We start from the raw sequence: 18527 nt of genomic DNA, 5'->3' as shown, positions 1-18527 counted from the left end.
AATATTAAATTTACAGATTGATTACTGATAACAAACGCCATTCTGATTCTTAAATAAATTTTTAAGTGAAAGCTGTTGAAACTCAAAGCCACCTTCAGCAGGAGACTATCTTCTTAAAAAGTAAAGTGCTTGAACTGAAATGAGCAGTACAATGCTTGTGTTGTTTTTGGTGCTTAAATTATGTTGCTTAATTTTTAAGGTTAGATACCTCACCAGGAACAAAGAATTCTGCTATTGAACTAAGGAAATCCAGCCCTCAAGAAATTCATTTAGCACAATGAACTATCAAGAAGAGAATGCGTGCTTTGACAACTATGCATATCACCACTCAGAAACACTGGAAATGAACAGACGGTATGAATTAAAGAAATAGTAATATGAGATTAGTACTATTTGTTAACTCCCTAATATTGCAGTTATGTTTACCACCGCAAGTTTGAATGGGACATGGCTGCGCAAGCGCGTAGAGGTGGCCAGTGAGAACAGCGGGAAGAGTTCAAAAAGAAGACAGCTTTACAGAGCAGGCAACAGAGTAGTGGGAGACAGAGTAGAAAGGCTTTGGCTCAATGGGGCTTCGGCGATAAAGGGTCGAGGCAAGGTAGGTTATCTGTTTAGATACAGACAGAAGATATGAGAGGTAATGGAGACACCACCTGGATGGCCACATCTGCACCAGGTGCATCGATCTGCAGCTCCTTAGGGACTGCGCTAGAGAACTGCAGATGCAGCTCAATGATTCTTGTCTGGTCAGGGAGAGTGAGGAGGTGATAGAGAGAAGCTATAGGCAGGTAGTCACTCCGGAGCCCTGGGAGACAGAGGTGGGTAACAGTCAGGAGAGGGAAGGGCAAAAAGCAGTTGCCAGAGTATACCCCAGTGGCTGTCCCCCTTAACAATAAGTATTCCTGTTTGAGTACTGTTGGGGGAGATGGCTTAACTGGGGAAGCAACAGTGGTCGTGCCTCTGACACAGAGTCTGACCCTGTGGCTCAGAAGGGTAGGGAAAGGAAGAGGATGGCAGCAGTGATAGGGGACTCTATAGTTAGGGGGTCAGACAGGCGATTCTGTGGACGCAGGAAAGAAACTTGGATGGTAGTTTGCCTCCTAGGTGCCAGGGTCCAGGATGTTTCTGATCATGTTCACGATATCTTGAAGTGGGGAGATGAACAGCCAGAGGTTGTGGTACATATTGCTACCAACAACATAGGTAGGAAAAGGGAGGAGGCCCTGAAAGCAGACTACAGGGAGTTAGGAAGGAGGATGAGAAGCAGGACCTCAAAGGTAGTAATCTCGGGATTACTGCCTGTGCCATGTGACAGTGAGTATAGGAATAGAATGAGGTGGAGGATAAATGCGTGGCTGAGGGATTGGAGCAGGGGGCAGGGACTCAGATTTCTGGATCATTGGGACCTCTTCTGGGGCAGGTGTGACCTGTACAAAAAGGATGGGTTGCACTTAAATCTGAGGGGAACCAATATCCTGGCGGGGAGGTTTGCTAAGGCTGTTGGGGAGAGTTTAAATTAGAATTACTAGGGGGTGGGAACTGAACTGAAGTGACGGAGGACGGGGCAGTTGGCTCACAGAGAGAGAAAGCTTGGAGACAGTGGGAGAGGGAGGATAGGCAGGTGATAGAGAAGGGATGCGCTCAGACCAATGGTTTGAGATGTGTCTATTTTAACACGAGGAGTATTATGAATGCGGATGAGCTTAGAGCGTGGATCAGCACTTGGAGCTATGATGTTGTGGCCATTACAGAGACTTGGATGGTGCAGGGGCAGGAATGGCTACTTGAAGTGCCAGATTTGAGATGTTTCAGAAAGGACAGGGAGGAAGATAAAATAGGTGGGGGCAAGGCACCATTGATCAGAGATAGTGTCACGGCTGCAGAAAAGGAGGAAGTCATGGAGGGGTTGTCTATGGAGTCTCTGTGGGTGGAAGTTAGGAATAGTCATAGTCATACTTTATTGATCCCAGGGGAAATTGGTTTTTGTTACAGTTGCACCATAATAAAACCGTAAATAGTTAAATAGTAATATGTAAATTATGCCAGGAAATAAGTCTAGTACCAGCCTATTGGCTCAGGGTGTCTGACCCTCCAAGGGAGGAGTTGTAAAGTTTGATGGCCACAGGCAGGAATGACTTCCTATGACGCTCTGTGTTGCATCTCGGTGGAATGAGTCTCTGGCTGAATGTACTCCTGTGCCCAACCAGTACATTATGTAGTGGATGGGAGACATTGTCCAAGATGGCATGCAACTTGGAACAGCATCCTCTTTTCAGACACCACCGTCAGAGAGTCCAGTTCCATCCCCACAACATCATTGGCCTTACGTATGAGTTTGTTGATTCTTTTGGTGTCTGCTACCCTCAGCCTGCTGCCCCAGCACACAACAGCAAACATGATAGCACTGGCCACCACAGACTCGTAGAACATCCTCAGCATTGTCTGGATGTTAAAGGACCTTAGTCTCCTCAGGAAATAGAGACAGCTCTGACTCTTCTTGTAGACAGCCTCAGTGTTCTTTGACCAGTCCAGTTTATTGTCAATACGTATCCCCAGGTATTTGTAATCCTCCACCATGTCCACACTGACCCCCTGGATGAAAACAGGGGTCACCGGTAACTTAGCTCTCCTCAGGTCTAACACCAGCTCCTTAGTCTTTTTCACATTAAGCTGCAGATAATTCTGCCACACCATGTGATAAAGTTTCCTACCGTAGCCCTGTACTCAGCCTCATCTCCCTTGCTGATACATCCAACTATGGCAGAGTCATCTGAAAACTTCTGGAGATGACAAGACTCTGTGCAATAGTTGAAGTCCACGGTGTAAATGGTGAAGAGAAAGGGAGACAAGACAGTCCCCTGTGGAGCCCCAGTGCTGCTGATCACTCTGCTGGACACACAGTGTTGCAAGCACACGTACTATGGTCTGCCAGTCAGTTAATCAAGAATCCATGATATCAGGGAAGCATCCACCTGCATCGCTGTCAGCTTCTCCCCCAGCAGGGCAGGGCAGATGGTGTTGAACGCACTGGAGAAGTCAAAAAACATGACCCTCACAGTGCTCGCTGGCTTGTAGACACGGTTCAGCAGGTAGACGATGGCATCCTCAACTCCTAGTCGGGGCTGGTAAGCAAACTGGAGGGGGTCTAAGTGTGGCCTGACCATAGGCCAGAGCAGCTCCAGAACCAGTCTCTCCAGGGTCTTCATGATGTGGGAGGTCAATGCCACCGGTCTGTAGTCATTGAGGCTGCTGGGGCGCGGCGTCTTCGGCACAGGGACGAGGCAGGACGTCTTCCACAGTACAGGAACCCTTCGGAGTCTCAGGCTCAGGTTGAAGACGTGGCGAAGTACTCCACATAGCTGAGGGGCACAGGCTTTGAGCACCCTGGTATTGACACCATCCGGTCCTGCAGCCTTGCTCAGGTTGAGACGTTTCAGCTGTCTTCTCACCTGTTCAGCTGTGAAGCCCACCGTGGTGGTTTCATGTGGGGAAGGGGTATAGTCATGACAGCAGGGTGGGGGACTGTGAGGAGGGGTAGGAGGGGAGAGTGGAATATGTGTTGTTTGGGGGCCGACAACAGATGACTCGTGGGGGATGGGCGGGGCCACAATGTCAAATCTGTTGGAAGGGGTCAATAACTCTACTGGGTGTTTTTTTATAGACCACCCAATAGTAACAGGGACGTTGAGGAACAGATAGGGAGACAGATTCTGGAAAGGAGTGATAATAACAGGGTTGTTATGGTGGGAGATTTTAATTTCCCAAATATTGATTGGCATTTCCCTAGAGTGAGGGGTTTAGATGGGGTGGAGTTTGTTAGGTGTGTTCAGGAAGGTTTCTTGACACAGTATGTAGAAAAGCCTAGAAGAGGAGAGGCTGTACTTGTTCTGGTATTGGGAAATGAACCTAGTCAGGTGTCAGATCTCTCAGTGGGAGAGCACTTTGGAGATAGTGATCACAATTCTATCTCCTTTACCATAGCATTGGAGAGGGATAGGAACAGACAAGTTAAGGAAACGTTTAATTGGAGCATGGGGAAATATGAAGCTATCAGGCAGGAACTTGGAAGCATAAACTGGAAACAAATGTTCTCAGGGAAACGTACGGAAGAAATGTGGCAAATGTTCAGGGGATATTTGCCTGGGGTTCTGCGTAGGTACATTCCAATGAGACAGCAAAAAGATGGTAGGGTACAGGAACCATGGTGTACAAAGGCTGTTGTAAATCTAGTCAAGAAGAAAAGAAGAGCTTATGAAGGGTTCAAAAGAACTAGGTAATAATAGAGATCCAGAAGATTATAAGGCTAGCAGGAAGGAGCTTAAGAATAAAATTATGAGAGCCAGAATGGGCCATAAGAAGTCCTTGGCAGACAGGATTAAGGAAAGCCCCAAGGCAATTTACAAGTATGTGAAGAGCAAGAGGATAAGACATGAGAGAATAGGACCAATCAAGTGTGACAGTGGAAAAGTGTATACGGAACCGGAGGAGATGGTAGAGGTACTTAATGAATACTTTGCTTCAGTATTCACTACTGGCAATTGTAGGGGTGACTTGCAGCGGACTGAAAAGCTTGAGCATGTGGATATTAAAGAAGATGATGTGCTGGAGCTTTTGGAAAACATCAAGTTGGATAAGTTACCAGGACCGGACGGGATGTACCCCAGGTTGAGTGAACTCAGCTTTTTCTCCTTGGAGCAGTGGAGGATGAGAGGTGACCTGATAGAGATGTACAAGATAATGAGAGGCATTGATCATGTGGATAGTCAGAGTCTTTTTCCCAGGGCTGAAGTGGCTAGCACGAGAGGGCATAGTTTTAAGGTGCTTGGCAGTAGGTACAGAGGAGATGTCAGGGGTAAGTTTTTTATGCAGAGAGTGGTGAGTGCGTGGAATGAGCTGCCAGCAGTGGTGGTGGAGGAGGAAGCAATAGGGTCTCTTAAGAGACTCCTGGATGGGTACATGGAGCTTAGGATAATAGAGGGCTCTGGGTAAGCCTGGGTAGTTCTAAGGTAAGGACATATTCGGCACAGCTTTGTGGGCCGAAGGGCCTGTATTGTGCTGTAGGTTTTCTATGTTTCTATGTTTCGAAAGCATCTCGTTATTCTAAACTCTAAGGAGTTAAATAGGTTCTGGCAATATAGTCAGGTGTAATCTGAACAGGTAAGCAAGTTAGTCATTTCATTTGCCTATCCGCCATACTTAAGTCAAAAGAAGCAAAACTTATTTACTGTTGAACTACCAGAAGATTTCAGAAAACTGACCAGTGCCAATGTTTTTTTTGTGTGTTGTTCAGTGCATCCATATTGCAACATAACCTGGAATTAAGAGGTTAGATTACCACAGTGCATTTGGAAGAATTATAGCCAAAATACAGGACATTTTATAGTCGTGAAAGGTTCATTTGGACTGCCAATTTCCTTGTTTTTTTTCTATCAGTTATTAAACTAGGCTATGTTCATGTCAAAGCTTGTTAATAAGTATTTTCAGAAAGTAGAAGTAACTAATGCAATGACTAAGAAGAAAAATAATGTTGTAGCACGTTCTAAAGCTTACACAATGGAATTATTCTACCAGTTCAGAATCAAAAATGAAATGATTGCAAGGTTTGCTATTGACGTTCAAGTAAATATTGAATGTTCTGATTTCAACTGCACAAATTTCAAACTGCACAGAAAGAATGAAGTATTGATTAAAATTTTAGTTAATAATTGACCATTTGAAAATCTACAGTGAAAGCAAGGCATTAAGGAAACAATTGGATATAGTCAGCATTATGGAGGATGCCCTTTGTGACTGATTAAGGGCATTCTGGTGCAATGACAGTCATTGAAGTCTACACGTAATGAGTTATATTGGAGTTTTGGAAAGCAGAAGCATCAAAGGTTTATGAACTTTACTGAGGGAAGCCTCTAAAGAAATTTGCAAGTGTGGTGAGATTTTAAGAATGCACATTATCTTATGCATTTCCTCAGAGACTGTGTTAAGGAACTGGAGCTGCAGCTCGATGACCTTTGAGTTGCAGAAGGAAGGAAAATGGGTAACCGTCAGGAGAGGGAAGGGAAATGGGCAACCAGTGCAGAGTACCCCTGTGGCTGTTCCCCTCAATAATATGTATACCACTTTGGATACTGTTGAGTAAGATGACCTACCAGGAATGGAATGGGAGAGCGGTGGGGGGCAGGAATCGCACTAACTGGGTCTCTGGCACTGAGTGTGGCACTGTGCCTTAGAAAGGAAGGGGGAAGAAGAGGACTGCAGTAATGATGGGGGATTCCATACTTACAGGAGTAGACACAAGATTCTGTGGATGCGATAGAGACACCCAAATGGTATGTTGCCTCCCAGGTGCCAGGATCAGCGATGTCTCAGATCAAGTCCACGACATTCTAAAGGGGGAGGGTGAGCAGTCTGAAGTCTTGGTACATATTGGTGCCAGTGACATACGTAGGAAAGGCAAGGAGGTTGTGAAGAGAGATTTTAGGGAGCTAGGTAGAAAGCTGAAAAGCAGGACCTCCAGTGCAGCAATCCCTAGATTGCTGCCTGTGCCACGTGCCAGTGAGAGTAAGAATGGGATAATTTGGCAGATGAATGTGTGGCTGAGAAACTGGTGCAGGGGGCAGGGTCTCAGATTTCTGGATCATTGGGGTCTCTTCCAGGGAAGGTATGAATTGTACAAAAGGGCGGGTTACACCTGAAATCAAGGGGGAACCAAAATCCTTGTGGGCAGGTTTGCTAGAGCTGCTGGAAAGGGTTTAAACTAATTTGGCAAGTGGATGGGATCCAGCATGACAGGGCTGAGGATAGGGCTGTTGGTTTACAAGCAGAGGTAGTGTGTAGTGAGACTGTCAGGAAGAACAGGCAGATGATTGAGCAAAATTGCAGTGTAAAAGCAGGGACAAAATCAAAAAGGGTATAATGCAGGCAGCATACAGAATAAAGTAAATGATCTTGCAGCGCAGATAGAGATTGGATGGTATGACGTGATGAAAGAAGGTTGTAGTTGGGAGCTTAATGTCTAAGGATACACATTGTATTGAAAGGACAGGCAGGTAGGCAGAATGGGTGGTGTGGCTCTGTTGTTAAAAAATGAAATCAAATTCTTAGAAAGTGATGACATAGGATCAGAAAAGATAGAATCCTTGAGGGTGGAGTTGAGAAACTGCAAGGGTAAAGAGACCCCAATGGGAGTTATATACAGACCTCCAAACAGTAGCCAGGATAGGGGCTACAAACTACAATGGGAGATGAAAAAGGCTTGTCGAAAGCGCACTGTTATGTTGGTCATAGGGATTTCAACACGCAGAGTGATTGGGAAAATCAGGTTGGTGCTGGATCCCAGAGAGAGTATTTGTAGAATGCCTACGAGGTGGCTCTTTAGAGCAGCTTGTGGTTGAGTCCACCAGGGGATCAGTTATTCTGGATTGAGTGTTGTGTAATGAACTGGATTTGATTCGAGATCTTGAGGTAAAGGAGCACTTAGCAGCCAGTGATCAAAATATGATAGATTTAGATTTGATAGATTTAGACTTAAATTATATGATGAGAAGAGCGGAGTTAACGACATTACTGAACGTGTCTGATACAAGCTATTGGTCTAGCCCTGTTTTGCTTTTTTTTGGGGGGTGGATTTTCTCTTTTTCTTTTGGGGTTTTTTTCTTTATATATTTTTTTTCTTTATATTTCTCTTTTTAATGGCTAATTTCATTATGAGTTTGGAAGTCTTTTATATCTATGTTACTTAAAATTCATTTTATATATGCTGATTAACATTATCCCAATCTCTTTGTACCAACTTTCTTATTGAGTTTATAATTTTGAAAATTAATAAAAAGATTTAAAAAGAAAAATATGATAGATTTCACCCTGCAATTTGAGAGGGAGAAGCTAAAGTCAAATTACAGTGGAGTAAAGGAAATTAGAGGCATAGGAGAGGAGCTGGCCAAAGTTGATCGGAAAGGGACACCAGCGAGGATAACAGCAGAGCAGCAATGGCTGGATTTTCTGGGAGAAATTTGGAAGACAAATGATAGATACTTACAAAAGAAGAAGAATTTTTAAGGTAGGATGATGCAACCCTGGCTGACAACCGAAGTCAAAGCCAACATAAAAGACAAAGAGAGGGCATATAATAGAGCAAAAATTAGTGGGAAGTTAAAGGATTGGGAAGCTTTTAAAAACCAACAGGAGACAACTAAAAAGGTCAATAAGAAGGAAAAGATGGAATACAAAAGTAAGCTAGCCAATAATATTAAAGAAGATACCAAAAGTCTCTTCAGATACATGAAGTGTAAAAGAGAGGCATGAGTGGATGTCAGACTGCTGGAAAACATTGCTGGAGAGGTAGTAATGGAAACGAACTGAATAATTATTTTACATCAGTCTTCACTATGGAAGACACTAGCAGTATGGTAGAAGTTCGAAGTGAAAGGGGGCAGAAGTTTGTGAAGTTGCTATTACTAGGGAGAAAGTTCTTGGGAAACTGAAAGGTCTGAAGGTAGATAAGTCAACTGGACTAAAGCTGTTGGAATTCTTTGAAGAAGTAACAAGCTGGGTAGACAAAGGAGAATCAGTGGAAGTTGTGTACTTGGATTTTCAGAAAGCCTTTGATGTGAGGCTGCTTAACAGTCAAGAGCCCAGGGTAATACAGGAAAGAACCAGCATGGATAAAGCAGTGACTGATTGGCAGGAGGCAAAGAGTGGGAATAGAGGGTCCATTTTCTGATTGGCTGCCAGTGACTAGTGGTGTTCCACAGGGGTCTGTGTTTGGAGCACTTCTTTTTATATTATATGTCAATGACTTGGATGACTGAATTGATGGTTTTGTTGCAAAGTTTGCAGACAATACAAAGATGGGTAGGGGGGCAATTCCTGCTGAGGCAGTAAAGAAGCTACAGAAGGACTCAGACAGATTTGGCGAATGGGCAAAAAAGTGGCAGGTGAAATACAGTGTCGGGAAGTGTATAGTCATGCACTTAGGTAGATGAAATAAAAGGGTAGATTATTTTCTAAATGGAGAGAAAATTCAAAAATCCGAGATACAAAGGGACTTGGGAGTCCTTGTGCAGGCTTCCCTAAATGTTAATTTACAGATTGAGTCAGTTGTGAGGAAGGCAAGTGTGATGTAAGCATTCATTTCAAGCGGACTAGAATATAAAAGCAAGGCATAATGTTGAGGTTTTATAAAACACTGGTAAGGCCTCAATTAGAGTATCGTGAACAGTTTTGGGCCCTTTTTCTAAGAATTGATGTGCTGATTTTGGAGAGGGTTGAAAGGAGGTGTACGAAAATGATTCTGGGATTTAAAGACTTGTCATACGAAGAGCATTTGATGGCTATGGGCCTGTACTCACTGGAATACATAAGAATGAGGGGTGACCTAACTGAAACCTTTTGAGTGTTGAAAGACCTCAATAGAAGTGGATGTGAAGAGGATGTTTCCTATGGTGGGAGAGTCCAGGACCAGAGGACATAGCCTCAGGATAGAGGGGTGTCCTTTTAGAACGGAGATGAAGAGGAATTTCTTTAGCCAGAGAAGGGTGAATCTGTGGAATTCGTTGCCATTAAATGGCTGTGAAGGCCAAGTCTTTAGGTCTATTTAGGGCAGAGGTTTACAGATTATTGATTATTCAGGGCATGAAGGGATACAGGGGAAGGCAGGAGATTGGGGCTGAGAGAGAAAAAGATCAGCCATGATGAAATGGCAGAGCAGACTCGATGAGTCAAATGGCCTAATGCTGCTCTTATATCTTATGATCTTATAGAAACCCTGAGTTACTGATAACGAGACAACCAAGCTTCACATGTCTACTGTGGAGTCAGAGAGTCTTACAGCACAGAAACAAATCCTTCAGCCAAGTCAGCCCAATTTTCTGCCTTGTCCCCATGTATCTGCATCTGCACGATATCAATCCAAATTCCTCTCATTTGCTTCTGTGCTAGCATGGCAAAAAATCTAAGATATTCCTTTAAGACTGATATATAGCATGATAAATTATCGCAATAACACAAGTCTATAACCTACAGTAATTCTCCTTCTTGTAAAGCCCATCCCCACTTCTGGGGCACAGGCTGCAGACAGCAGCTCACCAGAGTCCTCTGTCCTGGACCTGATTTTTTGTCTTTCAAGGTGTAGCCCATCAAAGGTCCTTCCTCTCCTATGGATGAGGTCTCTGGAGCTTCAGTTGGCTTTCTGTACCACTGGGTTTTTACAGGATGGGGTTGCTAGCCCCCTGCCCAATCTTCCTCCTTTTGCAGCTGGGTTTAGGACCGTCCCTGGTGGAGTCTTGTAACCTAATAGGGAAGTTCAATTGACATTCAATATGATGAGAATCCAAGCCTGGCTTGAGTATCAATTAAATTATAGCCTCAACATTTCCCTGCTCTGCAATTATTTAGAACTAGTATGACTTATATTCTTTACGTAATTGTTAGTCTTCTCAGTCTTATGGGAGGTATAGCTATATGCATTTCACAAATAGGGATAATTCAGGTATAACTTTCCTGTTTAAGAAATTAGATAAATGTCACTTCTCTGTTGAAATTAATAGCTTCTAAATACAGAAGCTGAGGTAACATTGAAATGTTGATGCTGTTTATGAGACGAGTTTTATTAAGCTCATGGTTAAACTAATCAGCATGACACTCACAAAAGAGTTCTCAGGTGTTTTATAATTACTGTACTCTTAAGGAAAATCAAGGAATCAGGGTTGCTTACTATTCAACGTACAATACTCTGCAGAAGAAGCACAACACTTTATGTTATCTGCTTTATAGATTAATGCTACATTAAAAAGCCATAGATATATTTGAATGAGATAAGTTTAACAAATGTAAATAACTTATAGAGAATTAACTAACTATGCATTGGTAAAAGCATCCTGTAAAAGCAAAATTATTAATTATTTCTTTTGTATACTATCGTTTTAATTATGTTATAAATAACTTGCCATCCAAACATGTTTAATGACTATCAGTTTGAATTCATCAGCGGTCTCTCAGTTCCCTGTTAAGCTGGGACATCAGAACAAATAAGTAAAGAGCCTCAGATCCTTCCATAATTTATATTACAAAGTAAAATCCGTACTTTATGAATAATCAAGCAATGTAACATTGTGCTCATTTGTTTTCTGCTATGTTAGTACACCGGGGCAATCTTCTATGTTCCGCACTGCTCCATTGCCATCTTCCTACCAGCAAGAACTATCTGATTCATCAGATGTTTGGAGAAATTGGAGCCAGCCAGAAGTTATACAAATGATAACTATTGGAAGAGTAAACAGTGAATTAGGACCTCGAATCATTAATATGAATCCCTACGAAAATAGCAGAGGGTGTGGTATGTTCTCTGTATTACTTGGATTTATTCATTAGAATAGGAATTTGACTTTAAAATACTGATTTATAATAAATGCATTTATTTTTTATTTTTATGAAACACTAATTACAATATTGTGTCAATTCTGTATCATCTGTTCAGTATGAAGTCAAATTAGTTAATCAATGTTTTTCAAAATTGCATACTACAACATCTGGATAATATTAAATATGACATCAATGGAAATCTGTTTGAATGGTATGGAATATTTGACAATCATCTGAAGAGATTTATGTATTATCTGGTTATATATTTGGTGACTACAATGTAAATTTGATTTTTGCAGAACTGCTGACTAAATGAGTAACAAATTTATTCATTTTATGATCTCAAGTTCTTTTATAGTTCTCTGCCAGGTGTTTTAAAAAGAAAATGTAGCTAATGCCAACTTAAATAAATAATCAAATATTTTTTTGAATTAGATAGAATAATCAGGCAGAAATACCAAACATCTGCCACTGCAAGCGTTTCTTAAGGAATGAATATGAAAGATTTTTAATTCAAATATCTAAATGACAGGTTTATAGCAGATGGAAAGACTGACCCATCATGATTACATTTTTTCCAAAAAGAATCAAACTAAAGCTACATTATTTTAGATGAACGTAATGTGTTCCAAACATGTTCAAAAGTTTCTCCCCTGAAAATGTTCATGCCTACTTACTTTGTTCCAGATAGCATTCATCAGTATACTGTGCGATTTCTGGAACATTAATGTCACCACATATTATTGAATATTGCAGTTAAATGGTAGATTAAAATAAAATTGAGAACAACATTTAAGCTTTCCCATTTTAAATAATGCAAGGATTTTTACCTTTTCTATATGAGGTGATTTCTTCAGTATGCCTTACTCAGATCCCTAATTACCTTAGAGATAGCCTTTAGGGCTACTCAGACAATGTTCCATGGGAACTGCATCATGTCAACAGGTAGGGATATCTAAAACAAGAGACCATGAGAGAAAGGGCTTTTAAAGGGGATCTGAAGAGTGAGGGTTTTTTTTACACTCTGTATTTTTAGGCTATGCTGTCAGAGAAGATGGTGGAATAGGATGCAATTCCTATGTTAGAGAAATATTAAAGGTACAAGGCATAGAAGGATATGCTCTTAATTCAAATGGGCTAAGTGTAGATGGGCAAAACGTTGACATGGACATGTTGGGCAAAAAAGGCCCACTTTGATACTGCAAGACTCTTTGATAATTGAACCAATTCTAGATGTATCTCTGTTACCTCGAAATATATTAGTAGAAAAACTGCATGGATGTGTAAATCCATGTGGTTATCCCAAACTGTCAGACTTACTTGTTTACCTACATAAATCAAGTCTGATATCTGATGTGGTAGAAATTCTCCTTTATTTTTCTTAGTCCCTTCCAATACAGAAGCATGCTATTCAGCCCAACATTTCCACTCCAGCTTGCAAAGTAATCTCCTCAGCCCTATTCTCTTTTTGTTACCCGTAATCTATTCTCTCCCACCTATCCATCATTTATCACAGTACATAGGCTGTGATAAATGCTTTATAATATGCACGTTAACTATAGTGCTATTTCCTCATGTTCACAATGACCCACTTCAATCCAAGGCATATGTCTATCAATCAGCATAGCACTAAAAGTGGATTATCTCGTCATATTATATCACACCTATGAGCAGAGGCTACCTGCCAAAGCATTCCTCAGGGCCGCAGAGATAGGAAAATTTCTTCATTAGCGGTGAAATATTATGAAAGATCTGTAAATTATGATCAGCTTTTCAATCCAAAATTACTTTTCTTTTTATAGCTTAAAGCTATTACGCCTTTGTCCTATCCTTACAAAATAAAATAATGAATGGTTAAGAACTTCAGAATGGAATTATCAGCTCTGTGGTCACAGGCAATCTAAGTTAAATATAGAAATAACCTCAACCGAACTTTAAGGAGATAAACAATTCACTTGCAACACCAAAGCGGTGAATTTCAAGTTTAGAAATTAATCCCTTGAGATGGTTCTACACATACAGACCATCAGATATACATCATATAATTATAGAACACTACAGCACAGAGACAGACCTTTCGGCCCATCTAGTCCATGCTAAGCCACTAATTTGCCTAGTTCCATCGACTTGCACATAGAACATAGCCCTCCATATTCCTCTCATCTATGTACCTATCCAAATATATCTTAAATGTTGAAATCAACCCTGCATCCACCACCTGCACTGGCAGCTTGTTCCAGACTCACCAAGAAGATCCCCATCATGTTCTCCTTAAACATTTCACCTTTCTCCTTTAACCCATGACCTCTAATTCTAGTCTCACCAAAACTCAGTGGAAAAAGCCTGCTTGCATTTACCCTATCTCTACCCCTCATCATTTTGTATACTTCTATCAAATCTCCTCTCAGTCTCCACATTCCAAGAAATAAAGTCCTAACCTATTCAATCTTTCCATACAATGCGGATCCTCCAGACCCAGCAACATCCTCGTAAATTTTCTCTGCACTCTTTCAAATTTATATATACCTGTAGGTAGGTGACCAAAACTGCACACAGTTAGGCTTCACCAATGTCTTATACAACTTCAATATAACATCCCATCTCCTGTGCTCAATACTTTGATTTATGAAGGTCAATGCGCCAATCTACCCGTGATGCCACTTTCAAGGAATTATGGATCTTTATTCCCAGTTTCCTGTGTTTAACCACACTGCTCAGTGCCTTACTGCTCACTGTGTAAGACCTACGCTAATTGGTCCTCCGAAAGTGTAATGACTCACACTTGTCTGCATTAAATTCCATCTGCTATTTTTTGGCCCATTTCACCAGCTGGTTCAGACCCTGCTGCAAGTTTTGTTAGTCTTCCTTGCTGTCCACTACACCTCCAATCTTGGTGTCATCCATAAATTTGCTGACCTAGTTCACCACAATATCATCCAGATTGTTGATACAGATGACAAACAATAGACCCAACACTGATCCCTGTAACACACCACTAGTCACAGGCCTCCAGACAGAAAGGCAACCATCTGCTACAATTCTCTGGCTTCTCCCGCACAGCCAATGTCTAGTCTATTTTACTGTCTCATCTTGAACGCCAAGTAACTGAACCTTCTTGAACAACCTCCCATGCAGGACCTTGTCAAAGACCTTGTTAAAGTTCATGTAGACAACATCCACTGCCTTGCTTTTATCAACTTTCCTTGTAAATTCCTCAAAACACTCTTTAAGATTGGTTAGATATGACCTACCAACACAAAGCCATTTTGACTATCCTTAATAGGTCTGTGTCTATCCAAATGCTTATATATCCAGTCCCTTAAAATACCTTCCATCAACTTTTCCCCTACTGATGTCAGGCTCACCAGCCTATAATTTCCTGGCTTATTCTTAGAGCTTTTCTTAAACAGTGGAATGACATTAGGTGTCCTCTGATCCTCAGGTACCTCACCCATACCTAAGGATGTTTTATTATCTCTGCTAGGGTTCCTACAATTATTGCACTAGCCTCCTACAGGATCCGATGGAACACATCATCAGGCCTTTGGGAGTTATCCACCCTAATTTAACTCAAGACAGCAAACACCTCCTCCTCTGTTCTTTCCATGTGTTTTTTCATGATTTTTCCATTGATTAAAGTAGGCATTTTCAGCATTTTAATCACTGTAAGCTGTATTGGGTTTCAGTGTCTAGTTCAGTAGTGTAAAACAACAATGGAATGGTCTTATCTTCTGCCTAACAGCTCCCCTAATTATTCGGTCACTTTAACCATGAGAACATATGCTACAAAATATTTACAATGCTGTATTTGTTGTTTCCATTGGATAGTTAATCCTGGATTTGAGCCCATAGAAGATGAATCTTATAGCTCAGCTTCATCTTTGTATGACTGGCATAGTGACCAAGATCCTTCTTTCATTCCCAACGTTCATGGAGATGATGACATTTCAAACCAAGAGCTAGGTAAGCATTATTTGTTTTCATTTACCAATAATTCAATGAACATTTGGACATTCTTGTGGCAATATTACCCATATTATATCAATAGATTGTTCTAGATAAGCAATACAGTTTCAATGCAATGTGGGTATCAGGAGACAACATTATCACCTGTTGTATTGCACAGCCACAATTTTCAGAGTAGTTGCACATGGGCAGATTGCTAATCCATGACTGCTGTGCCTCCGTAACTCCCTCTCTAACTGAATCCTCAAATTTCTCATCAGTACGTCTCGATCAGCGAAGTTTGATAAGATCTCCTCCTTGCTGATCGTCAACACAGGTGAACCACCTGGCTTTGTGTGTAACCCCCTACTCTACTCCATATACGCACGTGACTGTTTGGCTGAGTGCAGTTCCAAAGTTGTATTGAATTTTGCTGGGAATATTTGTGCCTCTCTGTGCCTTGAGTAACCTGAGCAGCGCTGAGTACAAGGAACAGCTAAGAATATTGGAGCCACAAAATACAGAGCAGGAGACAAATGCACACAAGAGCTCTCCCAGAGGGACAGGTTGCACACACAGTGATTCTCAGTGGGGTATGATGTCACAAGCAACAAGTATTGACTCTCACTGGGTCTCATAGATACTGGCTTCCAGCAGTATCCAGTTCCATACACCAACTCCCAGTGGACAGCATATTTACAGACATTGACTGCTTGGGTACGGGTCTATAGATACACCAATTCTCATGAATCCACTTTTGCCTACATTAGAATACATTTGTTAGACTCTGCCCAGTCATTTAACCCGTGAACTTTTCTTTAAAATGTGATAAAGCTAGAGAACCCAATAATACAACATACTCAAAATGTTCCCATGCACAGTGAACTGCAGACTTTGTATTCCACAGTGCAATGAAGTAAGGCATATCTCTCTTGAGACATACAATCTGCACAATATATCTGAAAATGCAATAAAATGAGGTGCCTTAGATCAAAGTTCAATGCTACAAAATTATTAAATTGCATTGGTAGTAGTTTATCAAGTTAACATGTTGGCTCCTTGCTTAGGTATTGTGCATACGTGAAATCCACACATCCACCCTGAATTTTCCCACAATTATTTATTCACAGTGCTCTTTCCACACAGAGACAATTTGCTTCTGATATACATTTACACATTGGCATAACCCTACTGAAATTAATGACATGATGATCATTGACTCCAAAATGCTCTGCCATTCATGTCTTTTGCAGCTGGCCAGGTTGAATCTCCAAAACAAATTCCTGTCTGGTCCCTTTCTTATTGTATTCTGTACATACTGATTTATGTTCTCTTAAATGCATTGTCACAGGCCGGGTCTTTGGTTAGTCTTTATTAGTCTTTGTTTAAAGTGAGCTATACTAGCATTCAACTAGTGCATTGATATTTGGATAATACTCCAAAAATGCATATACTAATGTCATTCTTTATCGCTCAGTTGATGTTGCATGAGTAGTGTGGTTGTTGCTAAAGTCAAGTGTACTGTCATTGTGATCTCCCTCCATGCTGCTAGTTCCACAGAACACCACTCCTTGTATCTCCCACACAATCTGCTGTTATGCTGGATAACCTCTATTCGGATTGCCAACCAGATCTCCCCCTTCAGCAACATTTTTCATTTCGTTTTTCAGGATCTGGATATCCCTGGCAAAACCAGCAATTGCGCTCCATCTCTGAAACAGCTTATGCATCAACTAAATATTTTGTCTGCCTGTTATGGAGTCAACACACTAATGGGTCTAGATTCACACATGGCCCTTTAGCACCAATTATATGAACACCGTAGCAGCCTTTTCTAACCAAACCAAATTGCCACTGCTGCCGACCCCATGGGTTTGTTATACTTGTATGACGTGCCCTCAGCTCCAATAAAGATTGTTCCAAAAGTCGAAGATATGCATTTGGACATTTATTAGTAATTAGCAGACATAGAATCTTGAAGCGATGAAATTTAAGAGCACTCAAGTGTAGGTTAAGCATAACTGAGCTGTCAACAAAACAGCTGTCGTTTAAAGTTAAATTGGATAGATATATGGACAGGAAGGGAATGGAGGGTTATGGACCGAGTGCGGGTTGGCGGGACTAGATGAGAGTAGGAGTTCGACATGGACTAGAAGGGCCCAGATGGCTTGTTTCTGTGCTGTATTTGTTATATGGTTAAAAGATATGACAATCGTCGGCCCCCACCCACAAACTGCCATGAACAAAGCATAAATGCATAACTTATTCCTTTTACTTTTACTGCGGCCCCACTCATGCAACTGGTTACTATGATAAGCATAATAAATGCACAACACCAAATTTCAATGCAGATAGTATACAGATGCATATCACTATTAGTCATAACAACTGTTTTTCTCTGAATTCAGTTATTAGTTTGAGATTTAATTCTTTAACTGTCACACCTGCTTTCTTGCTGATCATCATACCTCATTCCCAAGTCATCGTCAGTAAATCTAAGAGTATGCTTTCCCACTGTGCATGTGTATGTCTGTATTCATGTATGATTATGCTTAAAGACCGGAAGGCTGCAGGTGCACAGCTGAATGCCAACAAGTGCATGACAGTCTTTCAGATTTCTTGATTTATACATGTTCATTAGTATATTTAAAAAGATCTTTCAAAAGAAAAGGCAAAAAAGGCCTACACTGTTATACCATGATCATAAATGCTCCAGATCCTCCAGAAGAATTTTAAAATTCTGCCAGCACAATGTACAGGCTACTTTAATGCTCTGAATTAAGAGCAAGAGAATTCTCAGCCATGCATCCAAAATTAATGGCTATTGTAAACAGTGCTGATATATGTATTGATTGATAAAGGGATGATAATGAGTTTGGAACACTCTTCCACAAGTTGTTACGTATATCAAATTTGACAATCAGAGTATTATGTAATATGATGAAAAGGTGGGATTATGAAGTTAAATTCTGGATATATCACTATCTCAAGCAGAATAAGCTTAAGAGACTAAACGGTGCCTCCCTATATTCCCATGCCTTTTATTATAGTGACCTACCTAGTTTAGCATCTAGCAATTTCTTAGTCCTGATGAGCATTCATCTTATAGTAATCAGCAACTTGAACCAGAATTGTCTGCTAAATCTAAACAGACTAGTTCAGCTGTGGTCACATTTTAGTCAAAATAAACAATTGTATTTATGTAGGAAGTTGGGCTGCTGTAC

The 18527-nt window shown here is 41.1% G+C and overlaps 1 protein-coding gene across 4 annotated transcripts in view; it reads left to right on the top strand.

The window, feature by feature from the left end:
- The window catches only part of tmc5 (transmembrane channel like 5), a 125922-nt gene that overhangs the window by 38891 nt on the left and 68504 nt on the right, over window positions 1-18527 (top strand). For 3 of the 4 annotated variants that reach the window (XM_063059052.1, XM_063059051.1, XM_063059050.1), the window contains exons 3-5: window positions 200-354; window positions 11136-11332; window positions 15187-15321. In XM_063059052.1, the coding sequence (XP_062915122.1) occupies window positions 278-354; window positions 11136-11332; window positions 15187-15321 (409 nt within the window). In that variant the 5' untranslated portion in view covers window positions 200-277. Of the gene's footprint in view, window positions 1-199; window positions 355-5823; window positions 5928-11135; window positions 11333-15186; window positions 15322-18527 lie in introns of those variants that run through there. The other variant, XM_063059053.1, reaches the window with a different exon arrangement.

The sequence above is a fragment of the Mobula hypostoma genome, chromosome 9, assembly GCF_963921235.1.
Source record: "Mobula hypostoma chromosome 9, sMobHyp1.1, whole genome shotgun sequence".
NCBI classification, from domain to species: domain Eukaryota; kingdom Metazoa; phylum Chordata; class Chondrichthyes; order Myliobatiformes; family Myliobatidae; genus Mobula; species Mobula hypostoma.
Note: the sequence above shows the minus strand (reverse complement) of the source record. Positions and strands in the feature narration are given on the sequence as shown.